The following is a 26,964-nucleotide window of genomic DNA, read 5'->3' on the forward strand; positions in this document are numbered from 1 at the left end:
TCTGTCTGCTGGAGATGAGTTCTAATTCTGGGTGATCTCTAGGACCCCACCTGGAAGTTGGCAACTGTAGAGGGGGCCACAAGGAGTGCCGTTGCCTTCATGACCTGGTCAAGGACTTTCTGAAAGCATCTTTCAATGCAGGATGCTGGAGCAGGTGGACATCTGGTGTGATTCTTAGGATAAACAGAGGAAATGTGTTTCTTAAGGAGGCCCTTAAATGTAATAAGAGAGAAAGAGAGAGTCTGATGCCAAGTGGCAGGGCATCCCAGCAGCAGTCAGGTTGGCCGCTCTGGTTGGGAAACCCCTGGAGATTTTGGAGGTGGAGCCTGAGGAGGGCGAGGCTTGGAGATGGGAGGGACTTTGGGGGGGAGTACATAATGGCAGAGAGCTCACCTTCCACAGCTGCCATTTTCTCATTTTCCAATTGGCCCCCAAGCCATCCCCTCCTACCATGACTGTTAACAAATCCACCCAACCCCTGGGTCTCAGTATGAGTTGAGCTAAGGCTCTTTGCAGTTTCACCATCCTCTAATTGTTATTGTTGTTATTATTATGGTAATGTTATTGTTGTTGCCACCATACTGTTTCCAGAATGATGTTACCTGTACCATTTTGCTGTTTCATGTAAACTGCCCTGAACCTTCAGGGAGGGCGGTATATAAATAGAATAAATAAATACAAATAAGTTTACTGATCTCTGTTGCCTGGAGAGTACTTGTAAGAGAAGGACACAGGTGGGAACTAGAGAGGTAGTTTTAGATTGAGCTAGAAGAGTCATAGTTTCTCAAGTGACGGTCTCTGGAGAGGAAGAAGCTGCTGGAGGAAGCAACACATGGGCTGGCCGGTGTGCAGGTGAGAGGAAACCTGTGAAGGAGAATGGGAAAACAAGGATGGAAAGTCACACGACCTTGCCTTCTTGTCCTTTTCCAGGCCCCGCAAGCTGACGCTCAAAGGCTACAAGCAGTACTGGGTGACCTTCAAAGAGACCTCCATCTCCTACTACAAGAGCCCCGAGGAGGCCCTTGGAGAGCCGGTGCAACAGCTCAACCTCAAGGGTGAGTGACTCCCCTTATTGGGCCCAGAGCTGTGAACATGTGAATCTGCCTTATACCGAGTCAAACATTGGTCTGTTGAGGTCAGAATTGCCTGCTCAGACTGGCAGCAGCTCTCCAGGGTCTCAGGCAGTCCTCTTTCTCATCACCTACTGTCTGGTCCTCTCAGCTGGAGGAGCCGGGGATTGAACCTGGGACCTCCTGCGTGCCAAGCAGATGCTCCGCCACTAAGCCATATCTCCTCTCTTGCCAAAGCCCAGTCCTATGTGTTCAAAGTTAGAAAGACAGTGGGAAGTGGAGAGCTGCTGCCCATCAGAGTGGGTAGTACTGGGTGCGAAACCAGTGGCTCCATAACTTCAGAAGCTGTTACAGGAGAAAAGTTCATAGGGACAGACCCTGATAAAACTTCTGGGGACTCTCAGGGTTCCCCGCAGCACAGTTTTAAACCCACTCTCCCCACATTTATTGCATCTCAGTTCTGAGAGGGGCCATGGCTCAATGAACAGAGTAGGTGCTTGCATACAGAAGGTCCCAGGTTCAATCCCTGGCATCTCCAGTGAAAGACTCTCAGGAAACCCCAGAAGGTCTTTCTCTGCCTAAGACCCTGGAGAGAGTCATTACTAGAGAAATATTGAGTTCAGATGGACCAGCAGTCTGCTTAAGTATGAGGCAGGTTCTTACATTTTTGCATCCTTTCTTCTCTCCGTTTGTAACATTATTTCCTCCCCCACTCCAGGCTGCGAGGTGGTTCCTGATGTCAACATCTCAGGGCAGAAATTCTGCATCAAGCTACTGGTTCCTTCACCAGATGGGATGAGCGAGATTCAACTGCGCTGTGTAGATGTGAGTGACACAGTGAGGAAACAAATCAGGGTTAAAAAGAAGCATGCATTCTATTAGCAAGCTGGTGATGCAAACCTGTTGAGGCTGAATCCAGAGGAGATGGAGGTACTGGGTGTCAAGGGGTTCCGAGACCAGGAAGTTAAGGGCTCCCCAGTGGTGTTGTTCTGCCCCAAAAAGAATGGGTGCAGGGTCTGAGGGTTCTCCTGGATTCCTTGCTGTCATTTGAGACTCCTGTGGCAGTGGAATCCAGGAGCACCTACTCCAACTGGTTCGCCAGCTTCGGCCTTCCTGGGTAGGCGTAACTTGGCCACAGTGATCCATACTCTGGTAACCTCCAGACTGGACTACTGCAATGTGCTCTACATGGGGCTACCCTTGAAGGTGCTCTTAAAGCTGGAATTGTGAATACAGCAGCCTGACTGCTGACACATATCATACCAGTCTTGAAAGATCTGTGCTGGCTGGCTCCCTATTCACTACCAAGCCCAATTTGAGGTGTGGATGGTAATATATAAAGCCTTAAATGGACCCTGGTTATTTGAAGGAGCGCCTTCACCCATACAGACCTGCCCGAGCACTGAGATATCAAGGAGAGAGACTTCTTGTAGTTCCACCTCTCCCAAAGGCACAAGGGGGGCTGACACACAGAAGGAAAAGCCTGGGGGACTTTGGAAAAGCCTGGGGAAAACACGCCTCTTCACCCAAGCCTTCGATATCTTGTTTCCTCTGTGCTGCCCAGGAGGAAGGGAGAGTGGGTGAGTGGAGGTTATGTTGCTTTAAATGATTTTAATGTATTTTAATATATGAGAGCCAGCTCGGTGTAGGAGTTAAGAGCGGCAGCCTCTAATCCAGAGAACTGAGTTTGGGAGAATCACAGTGTGGAATCAGCTCGAGTTTCCCGATACCATCTTCCTCCTCTCCCTGCTGCCAGGAGCAGCAGTATGCCCGCTGGATGGCCGGCTGCCGGCTGGCCGCAAAAGGTAAAACTATGGCAGACGCGTCGTACCAGGCCGAGGTGCAGAACATCCTGTCCTTCCTGAAACTGCAGCGGGCCAACCCCGATGCTCCCGTTGCCACCGAAGCGGAGGGGGCCCAGTGGCTGGTGTCGCCCCGTTACCAGAAGAAATTCAAACCCAAGCAGGTAACTCCGTGCTGCGCTCCCCTCCCCAAACTGCTCTGCTGAGCTCTCCCACAGCTTCGGGGTACTCAGAGCCGCATTTCTCCACCCATACAGCCCCCCCAGTGCCTACTTCCCAGCTCTGTGAAGGCCAAACTCAATGTGGGTGTGCAGAGTCCATGCATCTTATGGCAACATTGTAGGGCAGGGGTGGCCCACTGGCAGCTCTCTAGATGTCCCTGGACTACAATTCCCATAAGTCCTTGCCATGCTGCAGACATACATGGATATCATAGAATCATAGAGTTGGAAGGGGCCATACAGGCCATCTAGTCCAACCCCCTGCTCAACGCAGGATTAGCCCTAAGCATCCTAAAGCATCCAAGAAAAGTGTGTATCCAACCTTTGCTTGAAGACTTCCAGTGAGGGGAGCTCACCACCTCCTTAGGCAGCCTATTCCTATCTGGACAGCTGGAGTTTGGGCACCTCTGCTGTAGGGTCTGCAAAGCAAGAGACCAACGCAGGTGGTTTGCTGTTACCTGCCACAGCGTCACAACCCTGAAGTCCTTCAGTGGTCTCCCACCCAAGTCCTAACCGGGGCAGATCCTGCTTAGCTCCCCAGATCTGCTGAGATCCAGACAGGCCAGGCCACCCTGGCCAAGGTGGGAATTCCATGACTCATTCGGCTGCAATTTCTTTTGTGATGGGGCAAACTGGTTCAGGGAAGCAGCGCCTGTAGATCAGAGCTACTTTCCCACACACCATTTTCCAGATGTGACTCTATCAAAGCTGTGGGAGGCGAACGTGCAAGTGCCATGGAGGTATGCCACGTATGGCCCCTTCCAACTCTATGGTTCTAGGACTCTATGATCGTTAGCAGCCGTGCTCAGGCCTTGCAACTGTGGCTGCCTTCATGGGGCCCATCCGTCTCTTGGTGGATCTTGCTCTTTTCCTGCAGCCTTCAACATTTCCTAGCTTGGAACAGGATAGAGCAAACCTGTCTGGGTTGCTCTCTGCTGTTCTCTAACAGCGTGTCTAGTCCTCATTCGGTCATTTGATGTTCACAGGAAAACCAGGCATTATAGTTTCCAGCCTATTGCATTACAGTCCTTTTTGGGGTGGGTGGGGGCTGGGTATTGTTTCCCCATTGTTTTTTCAGACCCAATTTGTGGAGTTTTTTTATTGTATGCTGAAGCGAGATCTGAAGCGCCTGTCAGTCCACACAAGTGCTGAAGGTTTCTAGGGTCTCTAGGGTTCCTCTGTGTTTCTGCTCCTCAAGTTAATGACTTCCTGAGAGCTCTCAGTAGCCGCAGCATCTGCGCTAATCAAGTTTTCTTCTAGGAAGGCTCTAATTGGTGCTTTGCTTTTCGCAGCCAAACCTGATGCTCATTGCTCTTCCCTCTGTGATCGCATTTCAGCAAGTACAATCATAAAAAGAATGCTAATGAGCAATACAATAATAAAAAAATACCATGCCGCTTGGTTTGCCTACTGCCAGGAGGAAAAAAAGATGCTGTTTCTTTACTGGAGCTCTGACAGGATGTTATTTGCTTGGCGATACCTACTTCTGGGCCATGAAAAATGTCAACTGCCCATTTCCACACAGTAAGCCTCTGTTAAAGGCACAGGGTATTTTCCTCCAGGCCTGTTGGCAACCCTAGGTTGGCCATTGTAGAACGCGGGATTCTGGACTGGGTGGACGTTTTCTCTGATCTAGCACAGGTTGTTTCCTTATTATTCATATCCCTCCCTTTCCCTGTGGCTTCAAGGCCACAAATCACTTCTGATGTTCTCCATTTCTACACACATCCAGTTAACCCCTCGCATCCTGGAAGCCTATCAAAACGTGTCTCAGCTCTCGCTCATCGAGGCCAAGATGAAATTTATCCAAGCGTGGCAGTCGCTCCCCGATTTCGGCATCTCTTACTTCGTGGTCAGGTAAGGATCCGTTCTGTCTTCACACGATATTGACTCCTTTCATGTAAACTGCCCTGAGACTCATGGGAGGGTGGTATACAAATATGATAAATAAATAGTCATAACTGTGCTTTTCTCAGTCTTGCCTGTTCCCAATAATCAGTGCAGTTCATGTTGTAATGTTTTGACGTTTATAATGCAGCCTTTTTATAACATCGACATGTGGGGTGGACTGGGATGCAAAACCAGTCCAGGAACTGGGTAAGCCGGGCTGAGACCACTGTAGTATCAACTGAACTCCGGGGGTCACTTTTCTCTAGCCTAGCCACAATGACAGGTGTATGTTCACCTGTTACCTGTTCCTATGCTGCAAGGTGCAGGAATAGGCAAGAGGCAAGTTGACACAAGTTGAGCTTGCCACTGACCAGGTCCAGGCCAATCAGACCCTGCAGCAGGGGTAGTCAAACTGCGGCCCTCCAGATGTCCATGGACTACAATTCCCAGGAGCCCCTGCCAGCGAATGCTGGCAGGGGCTCCTGGGAATTGTAGTCCATGGACATCTGGAGGGCCGCAGTTTGACTACCCCTGCCCTGCAGCATTGTAGGCTGAGGCCAGCTCTTGCTACCCGAGCAGGAAACTCTTGGGAATTTCTCAATGAAGCTGAGGGCCCCATCTACCCTCACTCCCACACCCTCCTTGCTCTTTTCCTGAAGGTTCAAGGGCAGCCGGAAGGATGAAATCCTGGGCATTGCCAACAACCGCCTGATCCGCATAGACCTGGCTGTCGGGGACGTGGTGAAGACATGGCGATACAGCAACATGCGCCAATGGAATGTCAACTGGGACATCCGCCAGGTCAGTCCGTGCAGCAAGCTGGGGAGGGGTTTCCAGTGTTTTGAGTTCCCAGGACCAGCCTGAGTGGATGTTTGACCCTTCCTCCCCCCCCCCAGCTATTATTTTTTTATTAAATAAAAAGTGCAGAAGATTGCAGATATGCCATTATGCATTCATAGTAAACAGATAATGTCTGTATTTTTGGTGAAATTCCCTTTTCTATAATGAATTGCATCTGCAAACTTATGCATTTGTGCAATTTCTAAGCTGTTCCTTTCGGAGTTGAAGCAATGGCTCATTTCTGTTTTAGCTGCCAGCAAGAAACCTCTATCAATAATGGTTTCGTTCCTGGGGGGAAGGAACATTCTCTTGGATCTATAACTCTGAAACGAGAATGATCCTATTAACGGAGGATATATTTCATTTTAGTGTCTAACTTCTGCAAAGCCTCTTAAGTGGAAACAAAACTCCCAGCCTATATATCACGTACCAACTTTGCATTTATGGATCCAAAATGTTTCACAGATGTTATTTTCAGCAACCCGTGCAACATACTTGCAAGATAGATCAGCATTATCGTCACATGCACACGAACACACACAAAGCTGCCTCATACTGAATCAGACCAATATTAATTTCTCCATGCAATGCCATGCTGCTGAATCAGACCCTTGGTCCATAATGGTCAGTATCGTCTACTCCAGTGGTTCTCAACCTGGGGGTCAGGACCCCTTTGGGGGTCAAATGACCTTTTCACAGGGTTCCCGGCAGGGCAAGCAGCTTGGCTGGGGGGGGGGGGCGCCACCCACACAACAGCCTTGCGGGGTAGATCAAGATAGAGCATTAATCTGTCTGCAGCAGCAGAAAAGAGCGAGCTCAGCATCATGGGTCAAGAGGCAGAACTGAACTGAGAAACCTCGGGGGAAAAAACCAATTTATATCCGATCATGAACAATCGATCTTCACGCCATTGGTCAGTTTTGGTTTAATTTCTGTGAGAGAACACTAGCATAATTTTATGGTTGGGGGTCACGGCAACATGAGAAGCTGCAGCATTAGGAAGGTTGAGAACTACTGGTCTATTTAGACTGGCACCGCCTCCCCACGGTCTCAGGCTGAGGTCTTTCCCATCATGCACTGCCTGGCCCTTTTAATGGGAGAAGCGGGGGACTGAGCCTATTCTGCAGGCAAAGCTTTGGTAGGTGGGGGCTAAGTAGCATTAGATTGCTTACAGTCATTCAAAACAGTCACAGCAGAATTTCTGCAAAAAGTAAACCCGTATCTGGGCAGCACCGTTTCAGACCGAATCTTGGGTTTGTGGGAATGCTTCTCCACGTGAAAACGCTGTCCTGCTTGTAGAAGATTAGCATGTCAGCAAAAAGAGTCTAGCCCAGCCTTCTCTGAAATACTACCTTCTTGTGATCAGGGGATTTTTCAGTGCGTAGGGCAGCTTTTTCCAACCTTTTGACCATGGAGAAGCCCCTGAAATAATTTTTCAGGCTTCGAGAAGCTGGCCAAGCACCCCCCCCCCGTGATGGCCCCAGAAGTTACATGTCACCGGAAGTGACACCACTGGCTTCAGGGGATGTGTTTGAAGGTGGAAGTAGGCGTGCAGATTCCGTCACCTCCCAGATGCAGAAACCACAAGACAGCTCACTCATGCTTGGGAATGGGGTGATAGAAGTGGCTAGTTCCCTAGCTCAGGGGTAGTCAAACTGTGGCCCTCCAGATGTCCATGGACTACAATTCCCAGGAGCCCTTGCCAGCATTCGCCAGCGAATGCTGGCAAGGGCTCCTGGGAATTGTAGTCCATGGACATCTGGAGGGCCGCAGTTTGACTACCCCTGCCCTAGCTTGTGGCTGGGTGCAAAGGTCATGGAGCCCTGTCTGGGAATCCCTGGTGTAGGGATTTGAACTGGGGACTTGACAATGTATTCAAGTTGGTAAACAAGCCCCAGGGCCCCCGAGTCCAGCAGCCTATATCTGACAGCAGCCAATTAAATACTTCCCAGAATCCACAAGCAGATCACGATGGCCACAACTTTACTTTGTTCATTACGAAACAGCCTCTGGTCTTCAGAAGCCGGCTGCTCCATTTAAGCATCGGGATTGTCCAGACAAGTGCATGGAAAACAGGCCAAGCCTCTCAAAGCCATGACCATGTCCTGCTAACTATGGTCTGTGCTGCCATTTGGCGGCAGCCCTTGTGCTGCAGTGCCCACCATGCTGTGCCAGAATTCTCAGGGTGCCAGCAGGTGCAAGACGTCTGGGGACCCTTCTTCTGGGGGAAGGTACCCCTGTGCAAATGACAGATCCACCCCTTCAGGCTTTTCCTTCTAGGACAGATGTGCCAACCCCATAATCACCTTGCGTTTGCCCTCCTTCCCTAGGTCGCCATCGAGTTTGACGAACACATCAACGTGGCTTTCAGCTGCATCTCGGCCAGCTGCAAGACGGTGCACGAGTACATCGGCGGCTACATCTTCCTGTCGACCCGCACGGCCGAGAGCAGCCAGGAGCTGAAAGAAGACCTCTTCCACAAGCTGACGGGGGGCCATGAAGCCCTCTGATCCGGCACCACCCAGCCAAACCTTCTCCCCTGGAGCCAGACGGGCAGGCAGGCCTGCCTCCTCATACCTCTGTCTAGCCACTGCTGGTGGGGGCCTGAGGCGCCCCCTCAGGACTTGAAAAGCCAAGCTACACCTGATGCTGGAGACCAGGGATCAGCATTCCACCTACCACTCACTCCCAAAAGCATCTGTGGGGTCTCTGGGAAAAGGCTGCTCTCCCCTAGGGCAGCCAACCTCCAGGTGAGGCCTGGAGTTCTCCCTGAACGGCCACCAATCTCCTCACACCCGCCTCCCTCTGCCTTGTTCCCGGGAACGGGAATTTCTTTATAAAAATGGTGATGTGCCAGGAGCAACGAATAGGCGGACATGCATGCAGGCAATGCTGGAAATACAAGAGTATTTTTTTTCAAAGTTGTAACACAAAGCATGCCTCTCTAAAGTTTTCTCCCCCCCCCCACAAAAAAAATCAATAACCATATTAATTTTTAGATGTATCAAAGGACTCGTGATCCGATAAGGATTGGCGTTTAAAAAGCACTATGCATCTATGATTCCATGCATAGGCATTGCAATGGAGAAGTATGAATTTTAAAAAAATTAGTGGGTATTGCGGGACCTTTTAAACTGTTGGAGAAAGGGGATTGGTTGCCTGAATTGATTGACAGGCAGAAGCGAGTCGCGTATAAGGTGCATTGCTCTCTTCCGCCATTTCCAGTAGCAGATGTGGAGGGTGAGTTATGCGAAAAGGCGGCAGACACAGGCGAGATAGCAAAAAGGTGGGCTGGGAAGCGTGAAAAAAAATAGCTCTTTGCCATTCAGCTGGATTAATGCTATTTTTACTGATGTGCAGAAATGCCCCCCTGAATTGGCATCTCTATAGTCTTCCCCTCCTCCCAAACACTCTTCTCCAAACAGACACAACCACAATCCATGGTACTTTTTGCCCTATTAGGGGGGAAAAGAAAGTACTTGGGAGTGTGCCTGGGTCTCCCTCCCCCCATATTAGGGCTAGAAGCTGGTGTAGGGCAGTTTCAGGGAAACTATGTGGGGGGAGTTGACCCTTCTCTGGGCTTCTCTCCAGCTGCTTTTGAATTTCCCACTGGCAGGTTTGATCCCTGGAGTCTTGTGTAGTTTGGCTGTAGGAAAAGAGGGCAAAGTAAGAAAGGAACTGAAAGGTGGGTGCTCATCTTATTTTAACAGTATTGAATTTTTAAAAGTCTGTTTTACTGAAGGCCCCTCATCTGATTTTTGCTTCTTGTTTTCTTATCTGCCCCGAAGAGCTATAAATAAAAATGTGTTTCCTGATTCTCAATAATGTATCATCCTCTTTTTCTCTTGCCTTGCGCTGTGACTTACACGGTTTCCATGAAATATCCTTTAATAGCATAGTTAAGACGTATTTCTCATCTCACAATTCATCTTGATTCCCGCCCCCTTTAACTTGGTGAGGTTCTCGTTCTCATTTTCCGGAGGGTATTATTTTTCTAGAGCAAACTAGGTGCTTATTTCTAAGATCTGCTTCTGAACCCGACAAAAACGCCCACATTCCGCTTGTTGTCTCCCACTGGCCAATCAGGAGCCTCCAGCAGATCTATAAAAGTGGCATAAAGCCTTAGAGCAGGAGTCCATAATCTTTTTGAGCCTGTCAGCATCTTTAGAAATGTGACATAATATGGTGGACCCAGATACCCGCGAGAGGCTCGGCCACACTTGACTTAGTATTGACCCACAGGCAAGAGTTGGTGGATGGGCCGAAGGAGGTGGGGACCCTGGAGGGAAGTGACCATGTCCTCCTAGATTTCCTTTTGAGAAGGCCAATGAAGTTCATAGCCAGATATGTATGTTAGACCGGAGAGAAGACATTTAGCCTGGAGAGAAGACAGCTAAGTGGTGATATGCTAGCCATCTTCAAGTACTTGAAGGACTGTCACAGAGAGGATGGAGCAGAGTTGATTTCTGTTGCCCCAGAGACCAGAACCAATGGGATGAAATTAATTCAAAAGAACTTTCGGCTAAACATCCGGAAGAAGTTCCTGACAGAGCGGTTCTTCAGTGGAACAGGCGGGTTCTCCTTCCTTGGAAGTTCTTAAGCAGAGGTTAAATAGCTACCTGACAGATATGCTGATTCTCTTAATTTAGGCAGATTGTGAGGGGGTGGGCAGAAGGGATTGTGTCAGTGCTTGGCTCTTGTGGCCCTTTCTTGCATGCCCAGGGAAATGCCACTCGCCACTTTGGGGTCAGGAGGCAAGTTTCCTCCAGGCCAGACTGGCCAGGGATTCTGGTGTTTTTTGAGGGGTGGGTGGGGGTGGGCATGGAACTGAGGGTCACTGTGGGTAGGCAGGTAGTTATGAATTTCCTGTATTGTACAGGGGGTTGGACAAGTTATGCATCACCTCATTTTCTGACATTCTGTGGTTGGCTCCGCCTCCTGCAGCAGCCATTTTGTGGTTACACCGTGTCAGAATTCCAAAGGTACCTGTAGGATGGAAAAGACTGGCAAGTGCTGCTTAGGAAGGAAAGAGCTGTACCCCCCCCCCCCCAAGTAACTCCTTCATCCTGGACACTGTCTGAAGCCAGATAGTCCATTCTGTTGTCTCCAGAACCATGGGGCCACCGGCAGCTGCAGGAGTTTAGTCTGCAAAAAGGGAAGCTAGTTCCATTCAGTTGTTGGTCCTTTGTCTAATGCAAGTTTTCTCACTTTTTTTATTATTGAGAAAAATTCTTCAGGCTTCAAGAAACCCCAGAAGAGGTGCAATCGTGCAGAATATGGTTGGGAAGCAGAGCTGTGGACAGTCCCACCCAGGGCCCCTCCTCTTCCGACCCCCTCTAGGCCCATCACTGGCCATTTGGGGAGGAAGGATAGGTCAACATGACCATATATGATCATATCATCTAATTAACATTTACCAAAATGTTTAAAAATATTTAAAAGTATTTAACTCCCACCCTGGCTGAGAAAGCCTGGTCTAATGGCTGGCACAAATGTATCATCTGTAGACGAAAGGCCAAAGACAGGCCAAGGCTAGGAGGTTCTCCAGCCCAGACTGAGAGCAGATGCTGTACACAGAAAAATAAAGTGAACGTACAATATTTAAATAGTGAAGTTTACTGTTTAAGTAATAAGTAATAAATAATATGCACACACCATCAATTGTTATCTCTTGGGGGAGATGAGGTAGAAGGCGGCCATCTTGATGTAGTGATGGTTTACTCAAGAGAAAGCTGGCATCCTGAAGGGAAGAAAACAAAAGAGTGAGAGGTTAGGTCGGCCTTTCTCAGCCTTTTTACCATTGAGAAACCCCCAAAACATTCTTGAGGCTTCGAGAAACTCCAGAAGTGACCTGATCGTGCAGAACAGGGGTAGTCAAACTGCGGCCCTCCAGATGTCCATGGACTACAATTCCCAGGAGCCCCTGCCAGCGAATGCTGGCAGGGGCTCCTGGGAATTGTAATCCATGGACATCTGGAGGGCCGCAGTTTGACTACCCCTGGTGTAGAATATGGATTGGATGCATATCTGTGTACACACCTACCCAGGGCCCTTCCCCTTCCCACCCACCCCAAGGTCCATCATTGGCCATTTTGGGAGGGGTGGGTGGGTCAACATAAGCGTACATGGTCATGAAGCCCTGGGTTAGGTGTTACTCAATGGCTTCAGGCAACAAAAAATATCACCTACAATGTACAAAATGAACCCATCCATTTGGGTTGACTGAGGTCAGTGTTGGCTCCTCTGACCAGCAGCTGACTCCCCAAGATTGCAGGCTGAAGCCTTCCCGTCCCTGATCCTTGAAACTGGAGATGTCAGGGAAAACAGGAGTCTTGGAGCAACCAGATGTTACGGAAGCTTTTGTGCTAGACAGAGGTGGCCAAAGTGTGGCTCTCCAGATGTCCACGGACAACCATGACCATGATCCGGCCCCCACTCCAAATGTAGCAAACCCTGAAGCAGAAAAGCCGTCTGGGAACTTACGAACGGGCCGGAGCTGCAGGGCTTCCCGGAAGTAGCAGGGGGCCAGCAGCCCATTGGCATCGCCAGGTGTGAGGATGACGCTGTTGGATGAGCGGTAAAAACAGATTCCATCTGCAGGAGAAGAACCCAGGCCGGTGGGGTTTGCATACAGAACAACAGGAAATTCACCACTGTGGGATGGTAAGTGAATCTCCTCCAGGCCAGGCTGGATTCTGGAGATTTTGTTTTTGGGTGGGGAGTGTCACTTGGGCATGAAATTGGGGTCACTGTGGGTGGGCAGGTAATTGTGAGTTCCTGCATAGTGCAGGGGGCTGCACTAGATGACCCTGGAGATCCCTTCCAATTCTAAAATTCTAACTGCCCTTCCCAACCCCAGAAAGTGGCATGACAGGACCCCTGAATTTCCTATTTCTCCTTGGATTGGGGAGGTAGGAGTGGTGTTTCTGCTTCCTCCTCACTCACCTGCCAGAGCTTTGGCTACATCAATAGTTATGGCCACCTCACAGTTGTGTCTCATTCCTGCAGAGCAAAAACAAAACAAAAACAAAAAAACAAACCTCAGGTAACAATCTGTCAGATGTGGCTCTCATTTTGTGGAGGACAAAAATGAGAGAGGCAGGAAGGAGAAGTCCCCCCTCCCCAGCACACATTCAGTGTGGATGAGCCTGCTATAATCGTAGATGGACTATACCACTTCAGTCTGCAAGGGTGGGATTACTTTCCCCCCAAAGTTCTCTTCCACTAATAATATGCTTTAAGTGGAAAACTAACATGGAATGCCAAGAGCTAGACTGAAACTCAGACGTACTAATCCCCCCCCCCCCTCTGCTGGGAGTTTTTACACGAGAAAGTATTAAAACTGTGACTCCTCACCCCAGTCTTAAGTGATTCAGTCTTAAGGCCTGATTCACACCTGCTGGGAAATGACCCCACACCCTGAGGCTGTTCTGAAGAAAAAGAGTGCACAGGCCTTCCAAAGCTTGAAGAGGAAAAGGAAGCTTTCCAAACTCTCCAAAAACAAGAAAGTGGCAGCCACAGCAAAATGACCTCTTTTGCACTCCAGTGGATAGTCCAAGGGGAGACAATGTTTAAGGCTACCTTGTGGGTTGATGTCAATTTGGCACTGGGGCTGACAGGGAAAAAGGCATTCCTTCCGGGATGCTCAAGGAATTCAGAAGAGGAGGGCTGGGTTTCACCTGGGGCTTGTGGGTTGTTCTAGCTTCGCCATTACAGGATTATTGGCTTTCCCTTCAGGGATGCTCAAGGAATTCAGCAGAGGAGGGCTGGGTTTCACCTGGGGCTTCTGGGTCATTCTAGATTGGCCATTACAGGATTATTGGCTTTCCCTTCAGGGATGCTCAAGGAATTCAGTGGAGCAGGGTCGGGTTTCACCTGGGAGTTGTGGGTTGTTCTAGGTTGGCCATTACAGGATTGTTGGCTTTCCCTTCACGGTGGTGGGCAGTGCCATCAAGTTGCAACCGACTTATGGCCACCAAGGCAGGAGATGAGCAGAGGTTGTTTGCCACAGTCTGTCTCTACATCGCAACCCTGGACTTCCTCAGCAGTCTCCCATCCAAGGGCTAACCAGGGCCGACCCTGCTTAGCTTCCAAGATCAGATAGGATGAGGCTAGGCTTGGGCCACTGTAGTCAGGCATGAGGAGAAAGGAAAACTCACCGCTGAGGACAGCCCCATCCCCTGGCAATCCCGGCGCCAAGTGGATGTGCGTCCTCCCCATCCGGGACAAGCCCTTACTCCGTATTGCTGGCCAGTAGCGCAGGTACGTGCCGTGGGCCACAGTCTCCGGGAAGTCTGCGGGGTCCAGCAAAGGGATCAGTTCCAACTCAGATACCTGCAGCAAGGAATCATGGTCAGGACACAGATTCGTGGCAAATGACCGCCTTACTCCTATTTCCCCTATCCCACTGGTGCTATTGCTGTTCCTCCTTTTGGTGGCCTCCCCTTTCAGCCCTGTGACTTCTGAGATGTTTAAAATGGGCTAGAGAACTGCAGCTAACTGGACAGATTTAAGTGTGTCTGTGTGTACATGTGTACACTACACAATACATTCAGTACAAAACCTAGGAACAGATCTATCCTTGGAAACATTCTCACCCTTTTTTCTCCCCTAGAGGAGAATGCCTCTTGTGAGATTTCGCCTGCTGTGACATCTGTAGACACTGTGCCTCAGTTTGGTGTAGTGGTTAGGAGTGCGGACTTCTAATCTGGCATGCCGGGTTCGATTCTGCACTCCCCCACATGCAGCCAGCTGGGTGACCTTGGGCTCAACACAGCACTGATAAAGCTGTTCTGACCAAGCAGTGATATCAGGGCTCTCTCAGCCTCACCCACCCCACAGGGTGTCTGTTGTGGGGAAAGGGAAGGCGACTGTAAGCCGCTTTGAGCCTCCTTCCGGTAGGGAAAAGCGGCATATAAGAACCAACTCTACTTCTTCAAAAGAGGCATTTCTCCTTTCTCTTGCACAGGAGGGAATGCCTCTTCTAAATGGTGTTGGCTGTAACATTTGCAGAAATTATCTCAGGAGACATATTCCCCCCTCTTCTTTTTCTTCTTTTTCTCTTTCCTGATATCTTTATGCATTATTCTCAGAAGAATTATTTTCCCAATCTTTCTCTCTCAGAACTCCTCTTCTGACACAATGCCTGCAGTTACTCACATATTAAGAGGTTTGGGGCCTGTTGCTGTGGCTATCCTTCTGTGCTTTGCCTTGTGGAATAATGATCTTCATCTAATTATTTGTTATTTACAGTCTGCCTTTCTCACTTGGACTCAAGGAGGATTACAGAGAGCGAGTCAACACAATCTCCAGGATGCGGCATTTGATGAAAAACGCTTATAGGGATTTGGATTGTAAATCTAACCTGATGTCTAAATACAGAACTGAAGGTGGACTCACAGCCCTTTCCCCGGGGGTTCTGCCCTGCCTGGTTTGGATGTACACTCTGCGTCCGCATACTCACCCACCTGCAGCGAGTGCCCCTGATTGGCGCGAATCTGGGGGCGTCCATCGGAAGGGTGTGGCCGCACAGCAAAACGCTGCTTGTCGTTGGTCTCCACGACGCGCTGCACGTCGTCCAGGGACCACGCCTTAAATTGGGGTAAGCGGAGGACCTCGGCTATGTCCACAAATCCATCTGTATTTTAAAAAAAAATCAGGGCCACACTGCTGCCATAAGAACTGTGCAAGCAAAAGCCATACCGAGGCCTTCTCCCAATGCTGCCCCTCTAGCACTGATGTCCCGAGGTTGACTGCCTCTGAAGGTGGAGGTTCCCTTTTGTCACCATGGCTTGTATCCACAGCCAAATTGCTGTGCAGCCTGACTCTGTCACTTAGAACATTTTGTTCTGTGGTTATCCTTTTAGAATGTCCCTGTTCCCTGTGTGTGCCATATCCATGCTGGACCATGTGCATGTGTGTATCGAGGGAGGGGGTCTTTTTTGAGGAAGGGGCTTGATTTATAACCCACATTCCAACTCAGCTGGGTCTGAAAGCAGCAGGCAATAAAGATACCAAATTTCCATGTTTCATTTCTTTTATATTGCTTAATATGCCCTGCCTTGGGAGAGCCCAGATCTCAATGTTAACAGGACGGACTCTGGTTGGTACTTAGAAAGAAGGCTGCTCTGACTTGGATGGCCCAGGCTAGCCTGAGCTTGGAGGATCTTGGAAGCTAAGCAGGGTTGGTCCTGGTTAGTGCTTGGAGGGGAGACTGCCTAGGAAGCCCAGGGTCAATATGTAGAGGAAGGCAATGGCAAACCTCCTCTCTTTGTCTCTTGCCTTCAAAACTCCATGGGGTTGCCATAAAGCAGTTATGACCTGGCAACACTTTACACACACATTATTTATAATCCGCTTTTCTCACTGAAACAGGGTAAAAGTCAAAGCAGGCAACAAGATAGGACATCTAGTAACCTATGCAACAGGAGGATCAGGAAATTAAGATTGAGTGCCATCTGTTTTTTAAGCTCAGACTCTGTGCCTCCCATAGAATCCTAGAGTTGGAAGGTACCTCCGGGGTCATCTAGTCCAACCTCCTGCACATGCAGGACACTCACATCCCAATCACTCATCCACTGTAATCTGCCACCCCCTTGAGCCTTCACAGAATCAGCCTCTCCGTCAGATGGCTATCTAGCCCCTGTTTAAAAATATCCAAAGATGGAGAACCCACTGCAACTGGTAAGGTCTTTCTAGACAGCAAGGCAGGACAGAAACACTCACCGGGCCCCATCTGTAACCCCAGCTTGTCTGCACCGTGGCGCAGGGCATAAGAGAGGGCTTTTGAGAGTCGAACATCTGGATCCTGTAACAAAGTTTGGAAAGAAACCATCAGCTGGTAAGGGAGTACACGGCAGAGGCAGGTCTGTGGGTCTGTAATCCTGGTGCACAAGGAGAAACATGGGGAACGGCAGCTTGTCAGATAGCAGGGAGAATTGCTGCATCAATGGGAATTCCCTCTTCTCTGCAACTGTCAAAGGTCTGTTGTGGTGCTGCAGATATGAACCTGAGCAGAGCTAGGAGAAGGCCCATTTCCCAGAAGCCTTTGTGGCACATGTCAGCTGACCCCCCCTTCCAATCCAAACTGATTACAAATCAGGAAGTCCGTGTTTGAATTTTAGCTCCATCATGAATTCACAGGATGGCTTTAGGATGGCCTCTCTCTCAGGTTCAGCCCACTTGTAATGTGGAGATATAACTGCTGTTCATAAGGTTTATTTATTTATACATTTTTGCATTTATGCTCCACTCTTTTCCCTTGAGGCTCAAGTTGATAGCTCCACTTTGGAAAAAGGGGTGCCAAAGAATTTGTCTTCCCAAAGCCAGGGCTGCATTAGGACTTTCATGGGACCTAGGTTCTTTCATAGGCCCCTCCCACGATAATATTATCAATATTAGAAATTATTTTTGATATAACTTTAAACTTTGTACTTTATACTCTGGTTTCTCTTCAGATCGTATATAACTTTAAATACTTCATTTTTTCTGTTTTAGGCCAAATTCAATAAATTTCTATAGGCCCTAAACATTTTATTTTATTTAAAACATTTTATTAATGTCCTACCCTAAAAGGAGAGTCGATGCCCCTTTTGTCAGATATCCTAACGATATTTGTTAGCAATTAGAGGACATTATACCTCCTCCTTCTCAGAGCATAAGAGAACCATTAAAATCAGTCTTCCCTTAGTGTTTTTATACCCAAAGCAAGAGACCATATTCACCACCCAAATTTCACTAAGCTCTGGTTTGTTTTTGTTTGCTTTTCCTTCTGAATAAATGAACAGGGTTTTCCCCTTTCCTTTCTATATGGAAAGCTGAGATTCCTGGCAGGCTGGGTACCCCTTTCCTGTTAATTTTTTAAACAGCTTCATTGTATTTACCGTGTTTTGTGGTTTAATCGTTTACACTGTTGTAGGCCACCCTGAGAAGACTGGCTCAAGCGGGACAGCCTATAAATGTAAGTAATAAATACAATATATAGAAATATATTTCTGCTCTGGCATAGTACCCTGGTTGAAGCCCTTGGTTCCGTTTTTGACATTCAGAGCATCAGTGTCTCATCACACCCAGGCCCTTGTAACTTACAACGGCTTTACACCTGCACATCAGGGATTGTGTCATCCGGCTTGGGGCGCAACTCCCAAGCAGCTGTACAAAAGTGAGCTGCCCTGAAAGCAGCAAGGAGGGCAATTTGGGGCAGACGAGAAAAGTTACGATCCCAGCCAGCTTGGTGTAGTGGTTAGGAGTGCAAACTTCTAATTTGGCGAGCCAGGTTTGATTCCCCACTCCCCCACATGCAGGCAGCTGGGTGACCTTGGGCTCGCCACAGCACTGATAAAGCTGTTCTAAAGGTATCCCCTGTGCAAGCACCCTCTAGCGTTTTCATGGCAGACTCAATACGGGGTGGTTTGCCAGTGCCTTCCCCAGTCATTACCGTTTTACCCCCAGCAAGCTGGGTACTCATTTTAGTGACCTTGGAAGGATGGAAGGCTGAGTCAACCTTGAGCCAGCTGCTGGGATCGAACTCCCAGCCTCATGGGCAGAGCTTCAGACTGCATGTCAAGCAGTAATCTCAGGGCTCTCTCAGCTTCCCCTACCTCACAGGGTGTGGGGAGAGGAAAGGCAAGGCGATTGTAAACCGCTTTGAGACTCAGAAAAGAGGCATATAAGAACCAACTCTTCTTCTTCAAATGCAGATCCGGCCACGGAGTCCCACCATGCAAACTCAAACTGGTGTTGTTGTTTTTTTTTTGGGGGGGGGGCGACACATCATCAGGGCAAGGAACTGGGGTCCCTCTGGGTGAACAGGTAGTTGTGAGTTTCCTGCCTTCTGCAGGGCGCTAGACTAGATGACCCCGGAGGTCCCTCCCAGCTCGAAGGTTCAACGCTTTGGTGGGAAGGTCTCTGACCTGCTCTCTGCCCCTCCTCCGGCCTGCCTGCTTCCCGGGTCTCCGGGCCGGCTTTGGCGCAGGGTCCCCCATGCCTGGTCCGTCGCCGCTCCGGCGTGCAGAAAACCCTAACAAGGCTCAACGGGAAAGGAAGCGGCGATCGGCTCCTCGCCCCGTCCCTCTTTCAACTTTCCTCCCCGCCCTCTTGGGCCCGCGATGCATAAGGCAGCCCCTCCCCACCCCCCGACGGCGACTGCTGGGCTGGAGAGCAAAGGAAACCTGAAGCCATCGTCGCCTAGGAGCACGCCGTCCCATGCAGGCTTCTGGGAGTTGTAGTTCTCTCCTTTCCCTGTCACCTGCATCTTTCTTTCTGTCAAACTGCGGCCCTCCAGATGTCCATGGACTACAATTCCCAGGAGCCCCTGCCAGCGAATGCTGGCAGGGGCTCCTGGGAATTGTAGTCCATGGACATCTGGAGGGCCGCAGTTTGACTACCTCTGGCCTAGAGCAAAGGTAGAGAGGCCGGCCTCTCCAGGCGAGATCTGGGCGTCCCCTGGCTACAGAGATCAGTTCCCCTGGAGGAAAGGGAGGCTTTGGAGGGTGGGCTCTAGGGCGTTGGACCCCTCCGAGGTCCCTGGCCTCCCCAGGCTCCATCCCCAAATCTCCAGGAATTTGCCAGGCTGGATCTGGCAACGCTACCCCGTCATCCCCCACCAGTGGTCAGAGGGATCCTGACAACACTACTGGAATGGCATCTCAATATTTCAAGCTGACTTTGCTGTAAGCAATAGAGGGTTGAACTCCTTAAGTCATCGGGTTGAGAGAGCCATCTTGATGTAGCAGCTCAGAGTGGTAGACTCTAATCTGGAGAGCCGGGTTTGATTCCCCACTCCTCCATATGCAGTCAGCTACTTACCTTGGGCTACTCACAGTCCTGTTAGAGCTGTTCTCTCAGAGCAGTTCTTCCAGAGCTCACCCATCCCCACCTACCTCACAGGATGTCTGTTGTAGGGAGAGGCAGGGAAGGCGATTGTAATCTGCTTAGAGACTCCTTCAGGCAGTGAAAACTGGGGTGCAAAAACCAGCTCTTCTTCTTTAGCATCGGGCTATGAGTGCACCAATTTCAAATTTCTTCTCTTTTGCAAGAGCACCTTAATCTTTGCTGTTGATTACCCATCACCAACCTGAGACCCCCCCTTTCTGGGTGAACAGCTGGCATAGAACTAGTTCATTTCAATAAAAAGGGAGGGAGAGCTTTGTGAACGAGACAGGTGCTCAAGAGCATTTCCAACAAATCAGACTCAGAGGTTTATTCCTGAATGTATTCTTTATTAATGGTAAGGCAGAATTACGCACAGGAGGAATATCTGAAACCACTGGGAGCGGTATTCATAATTGGTTAAGGCCTAAGTGGGCGGAGAAGTAGGCCCGACTGGCTGAAGTTCGGTGGGGAACGGCCCGGGTGGCGGAGGCTTCCCTGCGGGCCTCCGAGCAGGCCCGCCATGTCAGGGACGCGGTGGGCCTGCTCTGAGGCCTGCACGGAAGCCGGAGACTCGGTGGGGAGGGGGGCTGGCGGGCAGGGGGGTCCCCGTGCAGGGGGGGTCCCCGGGGGTTGCGGGGGCTGCCGCCACGGCCCTCCCTTTCAAAGCCCGCTCTTACGGGTGGGCTTTGAAGCCTAGTCTTATACATAAAAAGCGATTCATACTCCTGACAACAGACTGAAGGTTCCAAAGACTCCTGTTGATAGAATCTCCCCTCCCCCAGGGCCAATTGCTGCTTTTGCTCAGGATTCCTCACTCCCTCCTCCCTTCGGGCCTGCTGTGAAGGAAGCCTCTAACAGCCCCTGACTGAGGCGAGATACTTGTTTCCAAGAGCAGCGCAGAGGAGCCTGTGGCCATAGACGTTCATCCTTTTTGAGGGGAGAAAGCTTTCCCCTTCTGCCTAACAGTTGGCTGACAGAGAGCCACAGAAAAGCCCCTTTTCACTTAATATACAGCTGTGGTCAGCCTCGCTGCTCAGGGGCAGATGCACCCAAGCCATGAATGTCTGTTCTCACCAATTCGCTGAATATTTGAGGCCTACCGCACAAATTGTTGTGCAGATGAAACTGGATGCTGTTGCAGAGGTCCTTTTGGTTCCTGTTTCATCCGCACAACAACCCTGTGCAGTAGGTCTCAAGTGTTTTGTCTCCACAACAACCTGTGTGGGAGGCCTTAAACGTTTCTTCTGTTCAACAACCCTGTCTACCCTCCAAAGAAGCCATTTCTGCCTGAGGAGCTGATCTTTATAATCTGGAGATGATCTCTAATTCCAGCTGCTCTCCGGGGTCCACCTGGAGGCTGGCTACCCCTGGCTTGGAAATATTCCTGGAGGTTTGGAGGAGGGCCTTAAAATGGTACAATGCTTCAGAGTCCACCCTCTGAAGCAGCCATTTTTGCCTGCAGAGATTATCATTATAAGCTAGAGCTGAGCAGTGATAGTAGAGACGATGAGAGAGGCTTGCAGGCTGAGGCTGGGGTGGTGCCGGTGTGACTCACCTGGGCTATGGGCTTTTGCCAGCCCTTACCAACAACTGTTCGTATTTGGGGGCAAAGATAGACCGAGTAGCATGGGTCCTGTGAGTCTGGATAGTGCAGGAAGATCTAAATAAAGACTATTTACAGCCTGAAATGGTAAATGGTGAACAAGTAAATGGCTGGAGAGACATAGGAACTCAGGTGACTTTCCTCAAATTTGGCCTGGTAAATAAAAATCAGTATTGACCAGGAAGGTCCTAGGAAATTGAAGGCATAAGTGGCCCGGAGTTTCGAGTGGAATGAGCTTTACAGGAAAGTAGACAGTGAGACTTTGGTGGGGAACTAGGTGATCCACTCCTGGCAAATAGATGGGGAAGAAATGGAGGTAGTGACAGATTTTATATTCCTGGGCTCCAAGATCACTGCAGATGGGGACTGCAGCAAAGAAATTAAAAGACACTTGCTCCTGGGGAGGAAAGCTATGGCAAATCTAGACAGCATCCTAAAAAGCAGAGACATCACCCTGCCAACAAAAGTACATCTAGTCAAGGCTATGGTCTTCCCAGTTGCAATGTATGACTGTGAAAGTTGGACCATAAGGAAGGCCGAGCATCAAAGAACTGAGGCTTTTGAACTCTGGTGCTGGAGAAGACTCTTGCGAGTCCCTTGGACTGCAAGGCGAACAAACCGGTCAGTCCTAGAGGAGATCAACCCTGACTGCTCCTTAGAAGGCCAGATCCTGAAGATGAAACTCAAATACTTTGGCCACCTCATGAGAAGGAAGGACTCCCTGGAGAAGAGCCTAATGCTGGGAGCGATCGAGGGCAAAAGAAGAAGGGGATGACAGAGAATGAGGTGGCTGGATGGAGTCACTGAAGCAGTCGGTGCAAACTTAAATGGACTCTGGGGAATGGTAGAGGACAGGAAGGCCTGGAGGATCATTGTCCATGGGATCGCAATGGGTCGGACACGACTTCGCACATAGCAACAACAACAAGGTGATCCACTTTGCAGGCAACAACAAGGACTGCAGTTCCCAGCAATGGGCTTCAGGCTTCAGAAGGGCAGACATCACCAGCCAATCAACAATGTGCTAGCCAAAGGGTGTCTGTGGTCACATGCATTCCTTTGAGTGGCTGCATGTGAGGGGGGGGGGCTTTAAGGCTAGTAAATAAATACAGTGGGCTTTAAGGCTAGTAAATAAATAAATAAATAATACATAAAAGTAAAATCCTGCAGGCTTCTCATTGGAGTTTATCAGGTTATGGATACTGAATGGAACTGATTTCATTCATGTTTGCAGCCATTCTTTCCCTAGATTGAATTCTTGTGATTGCAGGATTTGTGCAGGCCTTATTGCCGGAAGACTTCAGAAGCATACAAACAGCTATTTTCGACGCAGATATACTCCGAATTTCTCCCCGGCAGACAAGCTGCTAACAAATTACCCCCTTCAATCAGGAGCTCATCTTAGTTCTCTCGGGGGCATCACTTCATCTTGCTTTGGCAGAACAGCACGTTTCAAATTACTGATTTATTGGGTTACACAAAGTAAAAAAATTCAAAATACCCGTGAGCTGCTAGTCTTTGCGGTGGAGTTGCTGTGCAGGATGACCACTAAGTGGCGCTGTCTGCCTTATTTTCACACTTTTCAAAGTCAGGCTGGGTTTGCTAAAGACTTCCTGGGCTCAGATTTGGGAAGGTCATTTCAAGAGCAAAGAGAGAGACTAGACAGGGGGTGGGGGAGCTGGGCACGGTGTGTGTGTGTGTGTGTGTGTGTGTGTGTGTGTGTGTGTTGCAGCCAGAAATACCAAGGAGCAGGAGATGGGCTGCGCTGGCAGTTGGGACGGGGAAATTGCAGCAATTTAAGGAGCGGAGGAGTCTGGAAACGTAAATGCTAGACAGTGCCTATTAATGGCCGTGGGAAGAATAAATAACTTTCCACAGTTCTTTCTCTGCCCATCCCCTGCTGTCTATTGAAATGTCGGTTGTAATCTCCTTGGGGCCAGGGTCCTCTGTAAAATGCACCTGCATTAAGAAGTTTGGGAAATCTCCACCGGATCAGGCCAAATATCTGGCTAGATGCACCCCCACCTAAAGCCTACAAGCCTAGGCAAGAATACATGTTGCCCTCTCCCCCTCACCACTGTTACACTAAGGTATACGCTGCTGACCATGGAGGTTCCATTTAGCCATCCCACTGTTCATAGACCTACACCACATGACTTGGTTAAGTGCTGCTTAGTCACTTCCGGCTTGAAGTGACCCAAGGAATAAAAGATATCCAAAATATCCTATTCTTAACAGGTTTGCTCAGTTCTTGCAGACGGAGGGCTGTGGTGGCTTCCTTGTCAATCCGCCTCAGGTTGGGTCTTCTTCTTTTCCTGCTGCCTTCCACTTTTCCTAGCATTATTGTCTTTTCTAGCGAGTCTTGTCTTCTCATAAAGTGACCAAAGAACAACAGCCTCAGTTTAGGCACTTTGCCTTCTAGGGAGAGTTCTGCCTGGCTTGGTCTAGTCCCTCTTAAAGCCATCCAGGAGGTTTTATTGATACAGCCCTTGTATTATTGATAATTGTTCTTTTTAAAATTATGCGTGTGGGGAAAATGCCCCATCAAGAGGAGGAGGGGTTGCCAACAAAGCAATCTCCGGTGCTGGATCTTTTTCTATAGCAGACATTTTATGTACAGAAATCCGCCCGTGGAGATATTCCAGGCATGAGATCTCTCTAGCTTGTGTATTTTGACCCTCCCCTTGCTCCAAGCTCAGGTGGAGATGATAGAGATGATAAAAGCTCAGAGATGATAACATTCCTGGGTGTGAGGAGGAGGGTCCATTTTGGGCAAAGTCTATCATAGCAGATGGAGCTCTTAACAGAGGTCTGGGGGTGGTAGCCGTTGCCATGTTCTTAATTTTGAAAAGAGGAGGTGACTTTTCACTGATTCTAGACTTTAGATTTCAATTATATCTTTGGCTAAGATGTTTAATTCATGTGTTATGTTTGATTTAGCTCTATTTTAACGTTGCTTTCAAATTTGACGTCATCTGCCCTGAAATGCAAAATACAAGTGTCAATATAAATAAATAATAAATAAATGTGCTGGCCTGGACAGCTGAAGGAAGCCGCAAGATTATGGAAACTTTGTAGAGATCTAGAGCATTCTAATCTAAAGAGCCTGTTCTATATTTTAACATATTATAGGGCATTTATAAGGGGAGGAATTCCACATTTCTTTTGAATCCCTTGCTCAGTCTGATGCTGTGCTAAAAGTATGCTTGTGAATGTTTTCTTTTAAACATTTATTTTACAACTTTTGAGTCTGGTAGTGGTTTTCTGGACCACATAGACGGCCACTGCCTTGGACTTTTAAAAGGAGAACCAAGAGGAAGGTAGGCAAATGGCTCTTCCTCCAGGGGCACAAAAGGCAGTAGACTGTCCCCATGGTGGCCAGGCACTGGGCAGCGCGAGACGAAGAGGCAAGACCTCAGAACTTGGAAGGGAAGCTGGGAGTCCTGACCTGCCCCTGTGTGCAATTCCTTCAGAGGCCAGGTGGTGGCAGTGGCAGGTAACCGGAGAAAGAACAGCCTCACCAGGTATTGAGAAAACCATGGAGGACACGGTGGAACAGGACCTGCAGGCCAGAGCAGAACAGTTCCATCACAACTCCTAGCACTGGTATGCAGAGATTTGCCATTACTATAGAGTTTCCCTTTAGTCACAATGGCTAGTAGCCGGTGATGGACCTCTACTCTATGAATCCATTGAACCATTCATAAAGCCATCTTTTGCTGCTGGCCATCACTACCTCTGCCGGCAGTGAACACCATGACATAACTGGCAGGGCTTCCCCAGTGTGAACAGAGGTGATCTTACTGACTTTGGACAGGTACCCAGAATCATTGCCAACCCTTGCCATTTTGTCGCTGTAAGTGGGGCACCCCAAGTCCCAGATGGGGTGAGTGTGAACGATGGCAGGAGAAGCCTGCTGTTTTCTTTTTCTGCCTCCATCAAGGACCATGGTGGGTTGGGCCTTCCCAAGTAGCTGCCTCTAATGACCATTGGCTAAGACCCCCCCCCCCAGCGGTGAAATTATTGCCTTCTTGCTGCAGACGCAAGTGCTGCTAATTGCACAGGAGCGGGCCAGACCTCCTTTCTCTGGACAGTTGACCACGTCTGGTGAATTGAATTCACATCACTTACCTAAATGGAAGTGGGGTTAGGGGGAGAATGTTGCTGGTGAGCCAGAGGTAGTTGTGTAAATGCAGCAGCTGAGCCCCTCGGGTCAGAGCTCAGACACTAATCTGCTCAGGGGCCGGGTGACAAGGCTCCTCGTATTGCGGGGACCCGGATCCGGGCTCATTAACTGCCTCCGAGCTGCCAATAATCCAGATAATGAAGGCTCAGGGAGAGGGATCAGCACTTTCCTTGAAATGCGGCCCTCTCACACGCCACCTCTGCCCGCCTATGGTTCGCCCAACTCTGAGGAAGCCCCTGCCGGCGCGGGATAAAGGTTCCGGCTCACATCCAGGTCTACTTGGACGCAAACATGGGGAAGTCCCTGAGGCTTTTCCTACAGCAGCTTTTCTCAACTTTTTTTTACGGTTGAGAAACCCCTGAAACATTCTTCAGGCTTCAAGAAGCCCCAGAAGTGGGGCGGTCCTGCAGAATGTGGTTGGGAAGCAGAACTGTGGACACGCCCACCTGGGGCCTCTCCCCTTCCCTATATAAACTCCTATTCATTCAGGAAACCCTTCCAGGTTGGTCCAGAAACCCCAGGTCACAAAACCCTGCTTGAGAAAGCTTGATCTAGAGCCATCCATGTATTTCACCTTTGGCATGCCCAAGTGCTTTCCTTTGCAAACATGCAATTTGCCCCAAAAGAGGGGAAGGGGAGTAAATTGGAAGTAAATTGGTGAAAGCCAAGGGTATGTTATGGTTGCAGACAAGTGCAGAAATAGCACCAAACACAGAACATGCTTTCCTGGGAATGGAACCAGTTTAGAGTCCAGCGGCACCTTTAAGACCGACAAAATTTTATTCAAGGTAGGAACTTTCATGTGCATGCACATGTGCGTGCACACGAAAGCTCCTACCTTGAATAAAACTTTATCAGTCTTAAAGGTGCCACTGGACTCCAAATTTGTTCTGCTGCTTCAGACCAACACGGCAGCTCAAGAACAGAAGATTCGGCTTAAAAACCCCAAACAGGGTTCTAGTGCTTATGATTGTGAAGACAGACTTAAAAGCATACAAGCAGAGAACCAGAGTGCTCCAACGGTTGAAGTGCTGGACTAGGGCCTGGGAGACCCACGTTCGAATCTCCACTATGCCACTGAAGCTTGGTGGGTGAGCTTGGGCCAGTCACACCCCCTCAGCCTAATCTACTTCACAGGGTTGTTGTGAGGATAAAACAGGGAAGAGGAGAAGGATGTAAGCTGCGCCATGTCTCTGTTGGGGAGAAAGGCAGGGTAGAAATAAAATCAACAAACAGATGAACAATTAATGCCTACTCATTGCAGAAGCTTCTAAAGGGGATAAGATTAGGGGAGGGGAAGGGATTGCAAAAGTTTCTCCCCACTTTTAAAAGGAGCAGAAAACATGCAAATTATGGGTTGCACCATTTCAATATATATAAAAGCACAGAACTCAAAGGGAAAGGTCACTGGTACAGCTGATCAGCAGTCAGGGGAAAGCAAGAGACCACTGGATACTCAGAACACGATGTCACTCTGCTG

The 26,964-nt window shown here is 49.3% G+C and overlaps 2 protein-coding genes across 6 annotated transcripts in view; one reads left to right on the forward strand and one right to left on the reverse strand.

Annotated features, from left to right (window-relative positions):
* The window catches only part of FERMT3 (FERM domain containing kindlin 3), a 37,396-nt gene extending 28,564 nt beyond the window's left edge, over positions 1-8,832 (forward strand). For both annotated transcript variants that reach the window (XM_077323864.1, XM_077323873.1), the window contains 6 exons: positions 931-1,055; positions 1,789-1,895; positions 2,827-3,036; positions 4,826-4,950; positions 5,643-5,784; positions 8,154-8,832. In XM_077323864.1, the coding sequence (XP_077179979.1) occupies positions 931-1,055; positions 1,789-1,895; positions 2,827-3,036; positions 4,826-4,950; positions 5,643-5,784; positions 8,154-8,333 (889 nt within the window). In that variant the 3' untranslated portion in view covers positions 8,334-8,832. The remainder of the gene's footprint in view (positions 1-930; positions 1,056-1,788; positions 1,896-2,826; positions 3,037-4,825; positions 4,951-5,642; positions 5,785-8,153) is intronic.
* Positions 702-18,922, reverse strand: TRPT1 (tRNA phosphotransferase 1). 4 transcript variants are annotated; one of them, XR_013228606.1, is made up of 8 exons: positions 18,735-18,922; positions 16,549-16,630; positions 15,291-15,460; positions 13,983-14,157; positions 12,769-12,825; positions 12,307-12,417; positions 11,479-11,563; positions 702-864 (listed from the first exon to the last, which is right to left on the reverse strand). XR_013228606.1 is itself a non-coding variant. In XM_077323904.1 (8 exons), exons 3-8 carry the CDS (start codon positions 16,556-16,558, stop codon positions 11,541-11,543), a joined length of 546 nt encoding a protein of 181 aa, XP_077180019.1. In that variant the 5' UTR covers positions 16,559-16,630; positions 17,706-17,774; positions 18,735-18,907; the 3' UTR covers positions 11,426-11,540. The 4 variants fall into 4 exon arrangements, 2 of the variants coding, with proteins under 2 accessions (XP_077180019.1, XP_077180002.1); XR_013228607.1 differs by lacking the exon at positions 702-864 and adding an exon at positions 10,779-10,809; XM_077323904.1 differs by lacking the exon at positions 702-864 and adding an exon at positions 17,706-17,774 and having other exon boundaries at positions 11,426-11,563; positions 18,735-18,907.
* Between the last annotated feature and the right edge of the window lie 8,042 nt (positions 18,923-26,964).

This window comes from Paroedura picta, chromosome 1, assembly GCF_049243985.1.
Source record: "Paroedura picta isolate Pp20150507F chromosome 1, Ppicta_v3.0, whole genome shotgun sequence".
NCBI lineage: Eukaryota > Metazoa > Chordata > Lepidosauria > Squamata > Gekkonidae > Paroedura > Paroedura picta.